The sequence below is a fragment of the Sardina pilchardus genome, chromosome 22 (assembly GCF_963854185.1).
Source record: "Sardina pilchardus chromosome 22, fSarPil1.1, whole genome shotgun sequence".
In the NCBI taxonomy this organism is placed as follows: Eukaryota; Metazoa; Chordata; class Actinopteri; order Clupeiformes; family Clupeidae; genus Sardina; species Sardina pilchardus.
In genome coordinates, this window is record NC_085015.1 from 29,522,394 (window position 1) to 29,539,569 (window position 17,176).

General features: G+C 38.9%; 1 protein-coding gene across 1 annotated transcript in view; it reads left to right on the forward strand.

The window, feature by feature from the left end:
• The window catches only part of ca10a (carbonic anhydrase Xa), a 158,749-nt gene that overhangs the window by 125,622 nt on the left and 15,951 nt on the right, over positions 1–17,176 (forward strand). Inside the window, exon 7 of the mRNA XM_062526053.1 lies at positions 14,123–14,277. Coding sequence (XP_062382037.1) covers positions 14,123–14,277 — 155 coding nt within the window. The remainder of the gene's footprint in view (positions 1–14,122; positions 14,278–17,176) is intronic.

Below are 17,176 nucleotides of genomic sequence, written 5' to 3' on the forward strand. Positions count from 1 at the left end.
TCTTTTGAACGCATATGGTTTTGAGAAGAAAAAGACTTTACTTTACTACCGTCTGGATCTCGGCTCACAGGACGCTGTCGGGGGGTAAGTCAGTGCTGATGCACAACGTTGCTGACAGGGAACCCATATAACTTTGTGTCTTAAAACCCGAACTATCCCTTTAAGGACACACCAATTTTCTTTGTGAATGAATAATGTATCATAAATCAATAAATGTTCTTCCCAAAATACTGGGGGCAAAAATATTGGCACCCCTATGTAACCCTATGGGAATTTAACACATAGGGTTAGGCAGTTTTTTATTTTTAAAGGCCACTTATTTCATGGATCCAGGATACTATGCATCCTGATAAAGTTCCCTTGGTCTTTAGAACTAAAATGTACCCACATCATCACACACCCTTCACCATACCTAGAGGTAGGCATGGTGTTTTGTTCAGTTTTCTTCAGTTAGCCTATTAGCTTGTTTGATTTGCATTGAGTTCAATGAGCATCAAACAGGCTAATAGGCTAACTGAAGAAAACTGAACAAAACACCATCTCGCGCATTCAAAGACGTTGACCTCACAATGGTGTACCATTTGCTACCTTTGATAAATTCGCTAGAAGTGTTCCATTCGCTACAACTGTTGATGGAAAACCATCTAGCGCAGTAGAAATATGCGCATTAACAGGGCTCTTGTGACATCATTTTGATTCGCTAGAATTGTTCTTTTGAATGGAAAACCGTTTTAGCACTTCTTGTATCGCTCAAAATTACATCGACTTATGAGTTAATTCGCTTGAAAATCTTATGGAAAAAGGGCTTATGGTATCCAATTCAAAACTCATACTGCATCCAAATTTGTTTGACAAATAAACACTTTTTTGCCTTTACTTTGTTCATTGCAATGCAGTAACACTTTACATTACGGCTCGCTAATAAGGTGGTAATTGTATGGTAATTTCTATGTAATTTCATGGTAACAATCCCTTGTTACCACTTGTTACCACTTATTACCAGTAATTTCTATGCAGTTTCTAGTGCAATTACTCTGCTGTTTCTAGGTAATAGCAATGCAAACAGCATTAATTAAGGTGGTAATTTCTATGGTATTTTGATATCATTTTATGAATAATCCTGTGTAGCCACTTATTACAAGTTATTTCCATGCAGTTTCCAGTGCAATAACTCTGCAGTTTGTAGGTAATAACGATGCAAACAGCTTTCATTTTAAGTATAATAAAATGGTAATTATTTGAAACTTTACTTATTGTTTTTGTTTAATTACATGACAAACAAGGAGGTAATTTCCAGGAAAATACACAGCATCAGGGCCGTAAAATACATTATCACTTATTTCCACCCAATTACTTAGTTATTAGCCTACTAAGAAAGAGACAAACCAAGTCATTGCCGTAGTAAGCTGGTAAAGAAGACATTATGTGCCTGTAACTAAACTGGAACAAGTGAAGTAATTTTATGGAAACTATATGGTATCAGAGCTGTAAAATGCACTATTGCCTCTTCCTATTTAATTACCTAGCTGTGTTGATAAACCCATCAATTATCCTTATGACATTTTTAGTGTTGTTTTTGTTTAATTACCTGAAAAACAAGGAGGTAATTACCAGGAAAATACACAGCATCAGGGCCATAAAATACATTATCACCTATTTCTACTCAATTTCTTAGTTATTACCATCTCTGATCTGAAATAGGCTATTTTGTAGCCTACTGACATTCAACACACAAACACATGTTGAGTACGACCTTTATTACTTTGTTCTGCAAAAAAAGAAAGTTAACATTTAACATACAACATTTAAAGTAGCCTATAAGTCCGCCGAAAATTTAACTAAGCCATGGAAGAAGTATTTTTCGTTGATCACGCAGTAGGCTAGCCTGCAGAGCTAGCATGAGCTACAGCCCAAAATCGCTAACAGTGGCATAAAGCCATAGGCTACGCTTTCAAAATTAAACCACTAACATTGCTCAAAACAGTGCAAAACCTCGTCAGCAGCTAACTCGGGGTTTCTACACATAAAACAAAGCACCAGTCAGTCTGTAAACTTTGGAATAGTCTGTACACACTTAGAAATCGTTCGAGACTGCAACTCTATCTGAAGCACAGAAATGTCACGCGAGTTCTCACATGGCAGCACGTACGGGAACTTTTGCCGGAAGAGACTACGGGTAGTCCGGTGCTCAAATTACAGTGAGATCAGAGCCCGTCTTTTCTCTGGTGAGGTATGCTACAGACAGAAGAAGGAAGACAGAGTGGTTCGTGTCTGTTCCTTTCCCGGCAGCGAAACAAAAATTAAAAGTTTGTCTGCAGCTGTCATTGCGATACGGTCGGTCTCCAGTGGCTTATTGTTTTGAATGTGGACATTGAAACCTCAATTGAAACGCTAAAGTGATGGATTACCGTGTCTGCTGTCATAATTTTGAGAAGGACGACTTTGTTATTCCGAGAGGAGCTTCTGACCCAAAGAAGTCAACAAAATATTGTAATATTTTCATCTGTAACAAACACGTCACCTCTGTACCTGTATGAATGTTTTGGTAGGTTTAGGGTGCACTGCAAATAAAATATTTAGCCTACTGTTTCAGAATTTGATTATGTTGTTTTATTATTGCAGAACATGCTAAATGTGTGAAAACAATGTTTTTTGCAGAACAAAGTTAAGGTTGTGCTCAACATGTGGTTGTGTGTTGAATGTCAGTACACGGTAGCCTATTTCAGATCAGAGATGGTAATAACTAAGTAACTGGGTGGAAATAAGTGATAGTGTATTTTACGGCCCTGATGCTGTGTATTTTCCTGGAAATTACCTCCTTGTTTTTCAGGTAATTAAACAAAAACAATAAGTAAATCCTGGACTCTCATTTCAAGAACTAGATTCATTTTAAATCATTACCATTTTATTAAACTTAAAATGAAAGCTGTTTGCATCACTATTACTTAGAAACTGCAGAGTAATTGCTAGTAATTGAGTAATTGTTACCGAATTATCCGTTTTAGGAAATAGGAAAGTAATAGGAAAGTAATACAAACAGCCCGCCCCTGTGTATTAACCTAGCTGAATAAATTGTGCAATATTCATATAAACTTTGGGCCAATAAATGAAGACAGAGAGGGTATTTATGATCATGATGTTAAGCTATTTGGAAGAGCTAAGTACTGTGCCATGGAAGTGTGACACTTTTTATCCAGTAAATAAACTTTTTTAAACCCACCTCCACCCCCCATCATTGGGGGACTTCTTTCGGTCCGTGTATGCTTCGTTCATTTGATATTCAATTGAGAATCAAAAATCAAAAAATACAAAAATGACTTGTTATTTCATTATGTGTTTATGAATGTGATACGAAGAAGCAATTAACGCTTTGTTTTTCAGACTTTCGATTTCGTGGTCAGATCAAAAGTAGAACATTTGAAAAAATGACTTAGGGACAAAATTGATTTTGATATTTATGTTTTTCCTATTGCTGTGACCCCGGAAATTATTTATTGACTTCCAATTGCCAGCTGCTGCTTCTGTCAGACCAGTCCGAATATAACTTTACCATAGGCTATACACAATTTAACCTCAAGACTATGGTTAGCCTAGGCTATAGGCTATTTAAACGTCCCCTCAGCTGACAATCTAGGTTTTTCTCATTTGAATTGTTTGCTCTGCTTGTGAATGAAGTTGTGGTCCACTTTTTGCTAAAATAGCCCATAGCCTATATTTCACATGTCTTTCGTCCGAGTGGTTGTAGTGTAGTGATGGCACAGAAAACTCCTGCAGCTGTTGTGAGCAACGCGAGCTTGCGCAAAGAAACCAGTAGTTGGGGAAAAGCAGACATAAACATAACACCGGGGCAATAATACAGCGGACTTAAACTGCCACCTCGCGGCGATAAGTTGTAATACAATTCAATGTGCGTGAATTAAGTGGCCACTTCTAGGGTGTGCAAAAGAACCGCACTCACAGTTCATTATCTTTTTATTCTTTATTGTAGCACCATGCCTAAAAAACAAACGCGTTTCGGCGTCAAGCCGTCATGTGTCAACCCACTGTAGCCTACTTCCATGCAATAACATGGCCTGATAGCCTAGGCTACTACAGACTAATCATTAGGCTACTTCTATAATCATGGAGCAACGATTTGGGCGAATGCAATGTTCAAGAAAACAGGCACGAGAAGGGAGATGATTTTCTGACGATTCAACAATGGCACTGAGTTGCGCAAAGTCGCGCAGATTCTGGTTTGCCAGACAATATTTTCTGTCGCTAAAATTGCCAAAAGTCGCTAAAGCTAGCAACATATAAGTCACTAAATTGGCAACACTGAGCACTGAAAGACCAATAAAGTGACTTTGAATTGACTTCCAGGTCACAGCAATCGGAAAAAAATAAACATCAAAATCAGTTAGCCCTGAGTCCGTTTTTCAAATTTTCTACTTTTGATCTGACCAAGAAATCAAAAGTCTGGAAAACAAAGCGTAATTTTCTTCTTCGTATCACATTCATAAACAAATAATGAAATAACAAGTCATTTTTTTATTTTTTTATTTTTGGTTCTTAATTGAATATCAAATGAACGAACCATACACGGACCTCTTTCCTTTCTTCCTTTCTTTTTTCTTTTTTTTTGCGTTTTTGGTGTCTGTTTTAATTATCTGCTGAAGCTCGAAAGAGATACAAAGTATCCATTACAAAAATGGGGGGGCATAAGGTGAGCCTTTCTTAATAATCTACTTGAAAACTAGGCTGGGTGAACCCTGCCTGAACTTCCGGGGAATTTGAATTTGAATGGAAATTGAATGGAATGGAATTGAATTTGAATGGAAACCAGCAGATCTATCTCCTCTGTTTACTGCCAGAACCTTTGGCTCCAATCAGAAACAAGCTCTTCCAAAAGACGCACCGGATAATCGGTCTGGGGTGCGTTTCTAGAAGAGCTAACAACGGCGTTGCTAAACCACCGTGGTACGACGCAACTTTTGATAAAAACAACAACAGTGTTACACCTGTTTCCAGAAAGCATCGTACCTGTGCCGCAATTTGCTACCTCCGGTGTTCGAACACCGTTGTTCCAACAACGTTGTTGAGGACGCAGTGGCACATTTCATTGGTGGGAAAAGTGGCAACGTATAATACCCCACCCACTAGAAATTCTCTGTCACTGAGTGCCTATCATTTGGTTTTTTTACATCTTCCCTTCCTTCCTCGATCCTCGTCCTCACAGAATGATGGGGCGGCAACACTGGGATAGTCTATCTGTTGTTCATTATAGATCAGTGGGAACGAGCCTGGAGGACCGAGCATCGAGGATCGAGGAAAGATGTTGACAGGCGCCCACTATGTGTCGACGTGTCTGATTTAAACCTGTGATTAATGCTGCCATTATCATTGCTATCAGGAAAAAACGTAACCTATGCAAGTGTAACAGGACTACGTCCACGCCCCTTAGTTAGCTCGGCAGTTCCCTTCTAAAGTCGGACTTTTATTTTGATAGCCGACGTCCTAGCCGAACAACGTTGGTTGTTTACCTGACTCCGGCCTCTGCCACAGGATTTCCTTGTGCTATGTGGCCTCCTGCGAGTTGGTTATCCAGTGACGCCTGGTAGGTAATTGCAACATAGCCTATACGTTAATACATGTCCTGTATTTGTTGTAACGTAAACTTTGGGGTTTTAGGACCATAACATGGGCAACATTGCAGAACGTGGGCCTCACAACACCACCGACGTCTGATTGGTATGTCGCGATTAACTATCGTCAAATTAACGTGTAGCTCTTGTGGGTTTGAATTGTTAACTCTTTGTGTAGCAGATCTCGGGGTAACGGAGAGCGGCAACATCAAGGCATCTTGGTTCCAGTTCCGAACGCTGCTGTTTTGTTTTGTTTTGTGTTTGTATTGTTTGTTTCATTCCGTTTGTTGCATCGGCTGTGTTTAGCCACCACGAAGTTGAGTGACAGGTGTGTTACGGTTTGCTATCCGAGTGACTACGAATTCAGTCCGGTTACGGAGGCTATTCCTTATCGTGTGTACACTGCGTGTCATGATTATGCGTGGAGTGATTGTGCCAATTAACACTGTTTGCCGTGAGTGCATTTGAAGTGCTATTTATTCACGAGTGTCTCATTCCCTGAATAGTCACCTCTACTGACTTTAGCAAACTCACTCTGGAGAGTAGCCTACTACTACTGCTGTTAGCGAACCCACACTGGAGAGTATTACTGACTTGAGCGAACCCACACTGGAGAGAACTCACTCCCTATGTTTTAATGATGATAATAAAAAAAAGAGTTTAGATTTGGACACACGCCTCTGCTTTTCTGTGACCCCGAACCTGTGTTGCCTGGTAGCTTAACCCATTAACAAGTCTCAGAAAATTCATATTCTGAGGGGTAGGGCCTCAGATGGCGTAGTCGACATGTCGCAAAATATAGCAAACCATTCACTTTGCCACATTTGGCTTAGTTGGCAGAGGATCACATAGCAAAGCCAGAGACGTGTGTTCCAGTGTTTTTCTGTCTTTTGTAACTTTGTGGCTCCCCACCTATGCCTTTGGGTCATGGGTCGCCACGAGGGCGACAGCCATTAGCGGGGCCTGGTGTTATTGCCTTCCTGGTACCCCCTCTCCTCCTTCCCCCCCACCTTCCCATTTTGTACAGCGTGTAACTCACTGCAGCGCTGTAGCCAGGGTAGCTCCCCACCTATGCCTTTGGGTCATGGGTCGCCATGAGAGTGACAGCCATTAGCGGGGCCTGGTGTTGTTGCCTTCCTGGTACCCCCTCTCCTCCTTTCCCCCTCCCAATTTTGTACAGCATGTGGCTCACTGCAGTGTTGTAGCCAGGGTAGCTCCCCACCTACGCCTTTGGGTCATGGGTCGCCATGAGGGCGACAGCCATTAGCGGGGCCTGGTGTTGATGCCTTGTTGATGCCTTCCTGGTGCCCCCCCCCCCCCCCCCAAGGTGTACAGCGTGCACCTCATTTTAGGTCAATCGGGCCGACGATTCAGAAGCCTGGGGTAGAATGTAACAGGACTACGTCCACGCCCCTTAGTTAGCTCGCCAGTTCCCTTCTGAGTGGCTCACTTCCAATTGTCCAGAGCCAATCCCTAGACGGAAGCGGCTATAAAGTCGGACTTTTATTTTGATAGCCGACATCCTAGCCGAACAATGTTGGTTGTTTACCTGACTCCGGCCTCCACCGCAGGATTTCCGTGTGCTATGTGGCCTCCTGCGAGTAGGTTATTACAACATAGCCTATGCGTTAATGCATGTCCTGTATTTGTTGTAACGTAAACTTTGGGGTTTTAGGACCATAACATGGGCAACATTGCAGAACGTGGGCCTCACAACACCGCAGACGTCTGATTGGTATGTCGCGATTAACTATCGTCAAATTAACGTGTAGCTCTTGTGGGTTTTAATTGTTAACTCGGTAACACTTTACATTACGGCTCGCTAATAAGGTGGTAATTGTATGGTAATTTCTATGTAATTTCATGGTAACAATCCCTTATTACCACTTGTTACAAGTAATTTTCATGCAGTTTCTAGTGCATTTACTCTGCAGTTTTTCATGCAGTTACTACCATCTCTGATCTGAAATAGGTTACCGTGTACTGACATTCAACACACAACCACATGTTGAGCACAACCTTAACTTTGTTCTGCAAAAAAACATTGTTTTCACACATTTAACATGTTCTGCAATAATAAAACAACATAATCAAATTCTGAAACAGTAGGCTAAATATTTTATTTGCAGTGCACCCTAAACCTACCAAAACATTCATACAGGTACAGAGGTGACGTGTTTGTTACAGATAAAAATATTATAATATTTCATTGACTTCTTTGGGTCAGAAGCTCCTCTCGGAATAACGAAGTCGTCCTTCTCAAAATTATGACAGCAGACACGGTAATCCATCACTTTAGCGTTTCGATTGAGGTGTCAATGTCCACATTCAAAACAATAAGCCACCGGAGACCGACCATATCGCAATGACAGTTGATGAAAACTTGCTGGATTGTAAACTTTTTATTTTTGTTTCGCTGCCGGGAAAGGAACAGACACGAACCACTCTGTCTTCCTTGTCCTCTTTCTTCTGTCTGTAGCATATCTCACCAGAGAAAAGACGGGCTCTGATCTCACTGTAATTTGAGCACCAGACTACCCGTAGTCTCTTCCAACAATAGCTCCCGTGCGTGCTTCCGTGTGAGACCTCGCGTGACATTTCTGTGCTTCAGATAGAGTTGCAGTCTCGAACGATTTCTAAGTGTGTACAGACTATTCCAATGTTTACAGACTGACTGGTGCTTTGTTTTATGTGTAGAGACCCCGAGTTAGCTGCTGACGAGGTTTTGCGCTGTTTTGAGCAATGTTAGTGGTTTAAATTTGAAAGCGTAGCCTATGGCTTTATGCCACTGTTAGCGATTTTGGGCTGTAGCTCATGCTAGCTCTGCAGGCTAATACTTCTTCCATGGCTTAGTTAAATTTTCGGCGGACTTATAGGCTACTTTAAATGTTGTAAGTTAAATGTTAACTTTCTTTTTTTGCAGAACAAAGTAATAAAGGTCGTACTCATCATGTGTTTGTGTGTTGAATGTCAGTAGGCTACAAAATAGCCTATTTCAGATCAGAGATGGTAATAACTAAGTAATTGAGTGGAAATATAGGCCAGTCAATCTAGCTCAAAAAAGGGCCAAAACTTAAACTAATTGCAATAGTAATGGTTCATACTTTTTATTGATCCTTAAACCTTCCTGCATCACATATTAGAAATCTACCCAATTATATTTAGTGGAACATACTTTTATTCAAGGTCAAAGGTAGCAATTTCCAATGCATTTTGCCATTGGGATTTACTAAAGGTGAAATAGGTAAAATTTTAAACTATAGATATCAAATTGAAACTTTCCCAGTTGTTTACTCACATTAAGGCAAATATTTTTTGTATTGCAAGTTTTCTGAAATGTGATGTTTAGATATGCAAATGAGACCAGTTTTACCTAAATATGCAATAATTTGCATATATTTCTAGAAAACTAAATCTGAACAATAGGTACAGTCAGCTTCAAAATAATTGCTGCATTTTGCTTCTATATTGGATACTAAAAGCATATGCAAAGGGAATATTAGATATTACTTCATATCACCTCAGAAATGAGGAAATCAAGTCAAGTCAAAATCAATGCGTTTAAATGGAAGTACATTATAGAACAAATGATTGTCAATGATATGGTATGATGGAAGTATCTCAACGCATGCCAAGTCACATAAGGAAGATATTGACCTTTAGACAACATATCAAGTGAGTTGGCATGCACTGAGATACTTCCATCATACCATATCATTGACAATCATTTGTTCTATAATGTACTTCCATTGAAACGCATTGATTTTGACTTGACTTGATTTCCTAATTTCTGAGGTGATATGAAGTAATATCTAATATTCCCTTTGCATAGGCTTTTGGTATCCAATATAGTAGCAAAATGCAGCAATTATTTTGAAGCTGACTGTACCTATTGTTCAGATTTAGTTTTCTAGAAATATATGCAAATTATTGCATATTTTGGTAAAACTGTTCTCATTTGCATATCTAAACATCACATTTCAGAAAATTTGCAATACAAAAAATCTTTGCCTTAATGTGAGTTAACAACTGTGAAAGTTTCAATTTGATATATATAGTTTAAAATTTTACCCATTTCACCAGTAGTAAATCCCAATGGCAAAATGCATTGGAAATTGATACCTTTGACCTTGAAAAAAAGTATGTTCCACTAAATATAAGTGGGTAGATTTTTTATATGTTAATTAGATATAGCTAGGGATCACAAAAAACTTGGAATGATTACTATTGCAATTAGTTATGGGTCAAACGCTAGATTGACTGGCCTAATAGGTGATAATGTATTTTACGGCCCTGATGCTGTGTATTTTCCTGGTAATTACCTCCTTGTTTTTCAGGTAATTAAACAGAAACAACAATAAAAATGTCATAAGGATAATTGATGGGTTTATCAACACAGCTAGGTAATTAAATAGGAAGAGGCAATAGTGCATTTTACAGCTCTGATACCATATAGTTTCCATAAAATTACTTCACTTGTTCCAGTTTAGTTTAATGTCTTCTTTACCAACTTACTACGACAATGACTTGGTTTGTCTCTTTGTAGGCTAATAACTAAGTAATTGGGTGGAAATAAGTGATAATGTATTTTACGGCCCTGATGCTGTGTATTTTCCTGGAAATTACCTCCTTGTTTGTCATGTAATTAAACAAAAACAATAAGTAAAGTTTCAAATAATTACCATTTTATTATTCTTAAAATGAAAGCTGTTTGCATCAAGGGCGTAACTTTGGGTCTACCATTGGGGGGGTTAAACTTGCGGCAATATTTATTTATTTATTGAATAATTTTCTTGTGCAAAAGGTAACATGCTAATTTGCCGTTCCTTTATTAGAAATACATCATGATGATATAGGCTAGGTTACTTAATGTAAATGCAGCTGTTCACTTGACTGTTTGTGCCATAATGACACAGTAGTTAAATTCAGTGTGCTCACATGGACCGTCTTGTGTGTAGGCCTATGTATAAAGTGCGCGCCTGCACTAGCCCTATGAGCCCTAGGCTGTTTTAAGGGCATTTTCACTACCTCTAGTTAGAAACATTTATCCTGGTCATTGTAGGCCTAAGTGCCATTCACACATGCTACATATTGTTTTTTTCAGCACAGTCTAGGCTACCCAGATCTACCACATGTATTAATACTTGCATTGATTTGATTTAGATTTTTAAATAATAAAAAATGAAAAAGCATACTATACAAATTCCTACATTTCGACGTGTATCTCACCACAGCACGCTTACAGCTCGACATGACTTTCATGGTTGTGTAGACCTGACTGTCCTGAAAATTGCAATAGGCCTATAAGAACCATGGTGGAGGTATACTTTGGGGCTGAGCAATTTACAGAAATATGTGGTGTGTGCCTTCCAGAAATAAATGGCAATTTTTATTTAATGACTTTTTGACACTTTTTGTGCTCCATATTTGTGACACTAGCTGATCTGACCTGACTTGTTTGCGTGGTAGCACACATGACGTGCACAGATGATGATTCTCTATAATATTTTTTTACTGCATTGCAATGAACAAAGTAAAGGCAAAAAAGTGTTATTTGTCAAACAAATTTGGATGCAATATGAGTCTAGAATTGGATACCATACATCAGTTTGCTAGGATCTCAAAACCGTATAATGAACGTGACTTGTCATAGAGAAACTGAAACACATGGTAACGTTGGATTATGAACATAGCTATGCCACACAAAAACATGGGGTAAGTGGAGCTAAATGAAGTTATTATTTTGCTGTCACTTCGTCTGTTTTATGGCCTAGAAGGTTGTATGTGGTATCTGTGGATAGCTCTAGCTCTAGCTCTCCCCTTTCATCTGACATGCATATCTTTCCGATGGCGGGTTCGCGTTTAATTCAAGCGAGCGGGTGAATGCAGAGCAATATAGACTGTAAATATGATTTAACTTAATGATTTTATTTTAGTTTCATACTTGATCGTACAGACAAGTGTCTAGTCTCGTTGGAAAGCCCCGGTTCTGCTCTTTCGTGCAATATAGGTCTCATCTCGCTGTGACTAACTATCCCTGACCAATGTAACAGAGAAGAATGGGTGTGTTTTTGACGCACTTTGCGTTCGTCGGGCTCATAGGGCTAGCCAGCCAACTCCAGTCAAAAAAATCATCAGCTAATTTAACAGCTAACTTAGCAATAGGGGTATACCTCCATTCGGTCAGGATTTTCCTATTTTTGGTTGGTGTCAACCAACAATGGAAAAAATGCTGTCTGGCTGCCTTTCAATGTCTTTTTCATCTTCCCACCTGAGTTGAGAGCTTTCTCCAACCATTCATTCCAGCGACTGCGCAAAATAGTAAACAAACTTTCGGTAGAGAACGCAGGTTGGGTAATACCAAGTAGTCGATGGGCAGGGGGGTACATTTCAGAATATTTTTAAAAAATGATACTATCTTGCTGGAAAATGAAATGAATAAAGAAAACGAACAAAAAATATTCTTCCAGAATATTTCATATTCAGTGTAATCTGAATTATGTGATGATATTGAGGGGGTTATATTATCTGATATGATTTTTTGGGGGGGTCATGACCCCTGTAACCCCCCCGCAAATTACGCCTATGGTTTGCATCGCTATTACTTAAAAACTGCAGAGTTATTGCACTGGAAACTGCATGGAAATAACTTGTCATAAGTGGCTACAAAGGATTATTCATAAAATGATATCAAAATACCATAGAAATTACCACCTTAATTAATGCTGTTTGCATTGCTATTACCTAGAAACAGCAGAGTAATTGCACTAGAAACTGCATAGAAATTACTGGTAATAAGTGGTAACAAGTGGTAACAAGGGATTGTTACCATGAAATTACATAGAAATTACCATACAATTACCACCTTATTAGCGAGCCGTAATGTAAAGTATTACCGATAATTCTGTTGCGTTCGATACTGTTGTAAGATCCAACACAAACATACACCATAACCGCATTTCATTCTATAATGTAGTAATGCGCTACCACAACTTGCACAGAAGTTAGAGTAGCTGCGTCTCAATGTTACATGGCAACCATTTATATGGAGGAAATATATTTCTTGCCGTTAGAATGAATATCTATCCATGAATACATCGTTACATTTTCATTGCTGTGCCTTTGTTTCATTTTAAATCTTGCTAGATCGACCTAGTAACTGTTTTAAAAATGCAATAAGCCACACAAAATAAGCCACTAGAACAGCTTTGCCAGAGAACACTATTGATTCCCACATCTTCCTGACAGTGATTTGCTTGACAGAATACTTGGGAGTGATCCAACCCTTACGGGCAACATTTCTTTTATATACAACATTATTCTGAATTTCAATATGCCTTCAGCTGAGAAGACTAGATGCGCCTGGGAACAGGACCGGCTGAATTCAAACCTGCACTGCAAAAAAAGTGTGTCTAAAAATAAGATAAAAACATAAAATCTGAGGTAAAAGGTACTCAAAACAAGTGAAATTTTCTGTCCATGCAGCAAGATAATTTTACTTGCCAAGATTTCTTGAATTAAGATAAATATAAAATCTAGAAATAAGCATGTCTACAGAGGTATTTGGAAACTTAACATCAGCTGAAATCGCTGGGTTTAAGACCAGATTACTTATAATTATATTTGTACATCCCCAAAATAGGTATAATATACTTAATATAAGCATAAAATGCTGGTTCTAAAATGACATTACTTAAATATAAACTTTTTACAGCCTCAGATTTTATTCCTTTTTTAGTTTGTAAGTATATTTTCTAGACATTTTGCCTTTATTTAGATAGGACAGTAAAGATAGACAGGAAGCAAGTACAGTGGGGAGCACATGTAATTCCATTAACATTAACATTAACATTAACATTAATACCATGCTAAAAAAGTAATATAAAATCATCATTTGACAATTGATCTTAATGCCTTAATTAAAAAAATGAGTAAAAATAAAACCGCCAAGGACACCAATTGTCGTTTTGATTGAAGAATGTATCGTAAATGAATAAATGTTTTCCTTAAAGGAAGGAAGTATTTGATCCCTATGTAACCCTATGGGAATTTATCACATAGGGTTATCATAGGGGCAGGCAGATATTTATTTTAAAAGGCAGCTATTTCATGGATCCAGGATATTATGCATCCTGATAAAGTTCCCTTGGCCTTTGGAATTAAAATAGCCCCACATCATCACATACCCTTCACCATAGCTAGAGATTGGCATGGTGCTTTTTCCAGTAGGCCTATTAGCCTGTTTGATTTGCATTGAGCTCAATGAGCATCAAACATGTTTTGCTGGGTCTGTAAAAACGTTCCCAGGGGAACGTTTTGCTAATGAGACCAGGTTGGTTTATGCAGCTATAAAAATTCAGAATTGACTTCTCAAATATAATATTTGGTTCTTCACTAAATATTTAGCTTCAACAGAAAACTGGTGACTGCTAACTCTAATTCAGTGCAAATGAAATAACAATATGTCATGCTTTCTGTTATTCTTCTTTATCTCACAGATGATGCATATTTTCTTGGAGAACTGAACATCAAGGATATTTATCCAGAAACCTCCAGTTTCATTACATATGAAGGCTCTATGACCGTACCCCCATGCTATGAGACATCTACATGGATACTGATGAACAAGCCCATATATATGACTAAGATGCAGGTAACTCCAAAATCTAAGTGTGAACTACAGCTAAGAGATACCAACACACGCAGGAAACAGTTTGAAACTGATACAAAATATTTATTTTATTATTCTTTTTTTTCAAGGTGTAAAGGTGTTCAGAGAAAAGTCTCCAATAAAACAGTCAAAGTTTATTACTTCCGATATTTTTTTTAAAAAAAACTCATAGGTGGCATAGGTGCTTAACTCATTGGCTGCCAGCGATTTTCAGTGCAGAGTGCTCCATACTGCCAGACGTTTTACAGCATTTTGACTGTTTTTCCAAGATCCACCGAACGGTGAGCTTTATGACTATGTAAACACCGAAGGTACCAAATGAAAGAGTAGACTCTCTTCTTTCACCAGGAAAAAACGGCTTGTTTCTATCGTTTTCCGTTCTTTAGTAATCGTCAGTAGAACATGGGTTAGTTTTGCTAAAAACACCTGTTTTTGACCAAAACATGGAGAAAACTATCTTTTTGTGAAAATCAACTTTTTAACGTTAGCGTTTCAGTAGTATGTCAACCACGATTGCACCGTTATCTCGTCAGTCTCGTCAAGGTTGCTAGGGACTCTGATGGTCGCTAAAGACTCTGAACAGGATGCTAGACTTAGCAAGCTAGCACTAGCAAGGTTGTTGCTAGTCTATATCGCAATATCCAATGTAAATGGATCATACCGTTCACGTGTTTTCCATCCTTGATGTAAGAAGTAAGCATATTTATTCCCTGCATCGCGTGCAAACTAGATCCACTGTGGTCGATCTTCAGTGTGTTTGCTAGTTGTCTCTGCATGACTTGTGCACTCTAGGCAGATACTAATGATCCAAATGGCACTGTTGCCATCTAGAGGTTCGGATCGCTAGTGCAGTCTGTTTACAAGCCTGAAACTCTGCCAGATCGTTCCCAAGCCCACCCAGGAGCCCTCCCCATTGAAAACGGCAATTGACGTCTATAGACGTCAATGGCAGTCAACGTATGTGTCTAAATTGAATGGCAGTTAATGAGTTAAAAACCAATGTACTTGGATGGACAACTGTAGTAGAAATATTTCATCACTTTAGACACAACCCCAGTCTTTGATCACACCAAAACCTGGTCAAACGACTGCCCTTATTGTGACCGGGACCTTTTGATAATTTGATGATTCAACTGCCTTTGTGACATTTTGTTTTCTTCAAGAAGAGGACACCTTAAATGCAGAGAAAACACAGCGCAGGAGGCTCAGTAGGCCATCGTCCCAAGTGATGTGCTGACGCTGGTCTCTAAGCTTTAAGTTATAACTGTTGTTAGCTAATAAATGTCTCACCATGTTTTGCAATCTCTTAAACTGCCCTTTGTCTGCTTTAATTGAATTTTTCATACTTCACAACAATGACCAAAGACATTAAAGCAACACCATGGAAGTTTTGCTCTCGGGGTCTCCCTACAGTTGGGAAACAGTCATTTCTTCTACTTATGTCGTAAAATCTGTCACGGTTACACCAGAAGCAAGTTAGACATAGCGTACATAGGCTAGTCATATTGAGGCTGCACATTAAAAATTAAATGATCTGGTACTACGATACCAGTTACTGATACATTTGTAAAACTAGGCTTTCAGTTCAGGTCTGTGCACGTTCTCGGTATTGGGATAATGTTGGTCATTGTTGGTCAATTACTTAGCCTATTTAAAAAAAAACGATTACGATATTTATGAGCAATAGCGTAAAAAATTGATGGTCACCAGATATTGTATGTTATGGCATTCACGTCCATAGTGGCATATATTTGCACGCCCAAAATGTTTGGAGAGGCAGAGCTCTTGTAATATGATAACAGAATCTTACAAGGGAGCTACACCAGACGCGTAACTGAAGCGTTCCGTTCGCGACGCGTAAAGTCCATTTTAGAAGATGGGTCTATTTTTTTCGAATGTACGCGCCACTGTCGCATCTGGTGTAGCTACTTCCATTGAGTACGGTGATTATTAACTGCTGCAACTGGCTGCAACATACGCGTCGCAAACGGAGCGCTTCCGTTATGCACCTGCTGTAGCTCCCCTGTTACACGTGATAACTGGTCAGTAGCCTATAGGCGGTAGATTTACACATTGAGCTATAACTAGTACCAGGTCCCGAGCAGTTGGGTTGGCAGCATGACTAGGATAGGCCTACACGTGCATTTGTTGACTAGCCGAATTCTGCAGGAGGAGTTCTCACGTCTTGGGCAAACTCGGACTGCCTGCGTTGCGTGTGAAATGTATATTCCAGGTAGCCTACAGTAGCCTATAGCATACATTTCAGCATATCATCATATGAATATAATTTCATGGGTTTTATGTTTATTTTTTTCAAACGCAAAAGATTGCGCGTAGCTCATGTTTATAAGGCAGCGTCATTATACTTACAGAATGAATATAATTCAATTGTTTGTAGGCCTATGGTAATGGCATAGGCTATATGGTCAATATTATAATATGAAGCAATCTGCAAAGTAGAAAAGTCGATTTGCATTATAGCCTGTGGCAAGACACTTTCACCAGAAAAGTAAATGGCCTGAAACATACATGACTCAGTCATTAGGTTAGTTAGCCTAAAATATTATTTCTGTCTATAGTCCGGCAGCCAAAAGCCATAATTTAGGTGAACCTGGTTTTGTCGGTTAAAGTTTTTTTTTTTTCCAGAATCTAGTAGACTAGGGGTACCTCTTTAAGATTTAAGAGGGTGCCCGATGAAATCCCTTGGGCAATTTCGTATGTTAAGCCTTTCTTGTCCAATGTGTTGAATATAAGGCGGATATACTACAGGTGAATAGGGTAAAAAAATTAACAAGCATTTATCACTATGAAACTTCACCAGTTGATTACTATAGCACCCATGGATTAGCTTCCTCTCTCACTCTGAGAACAAAATCTCCAC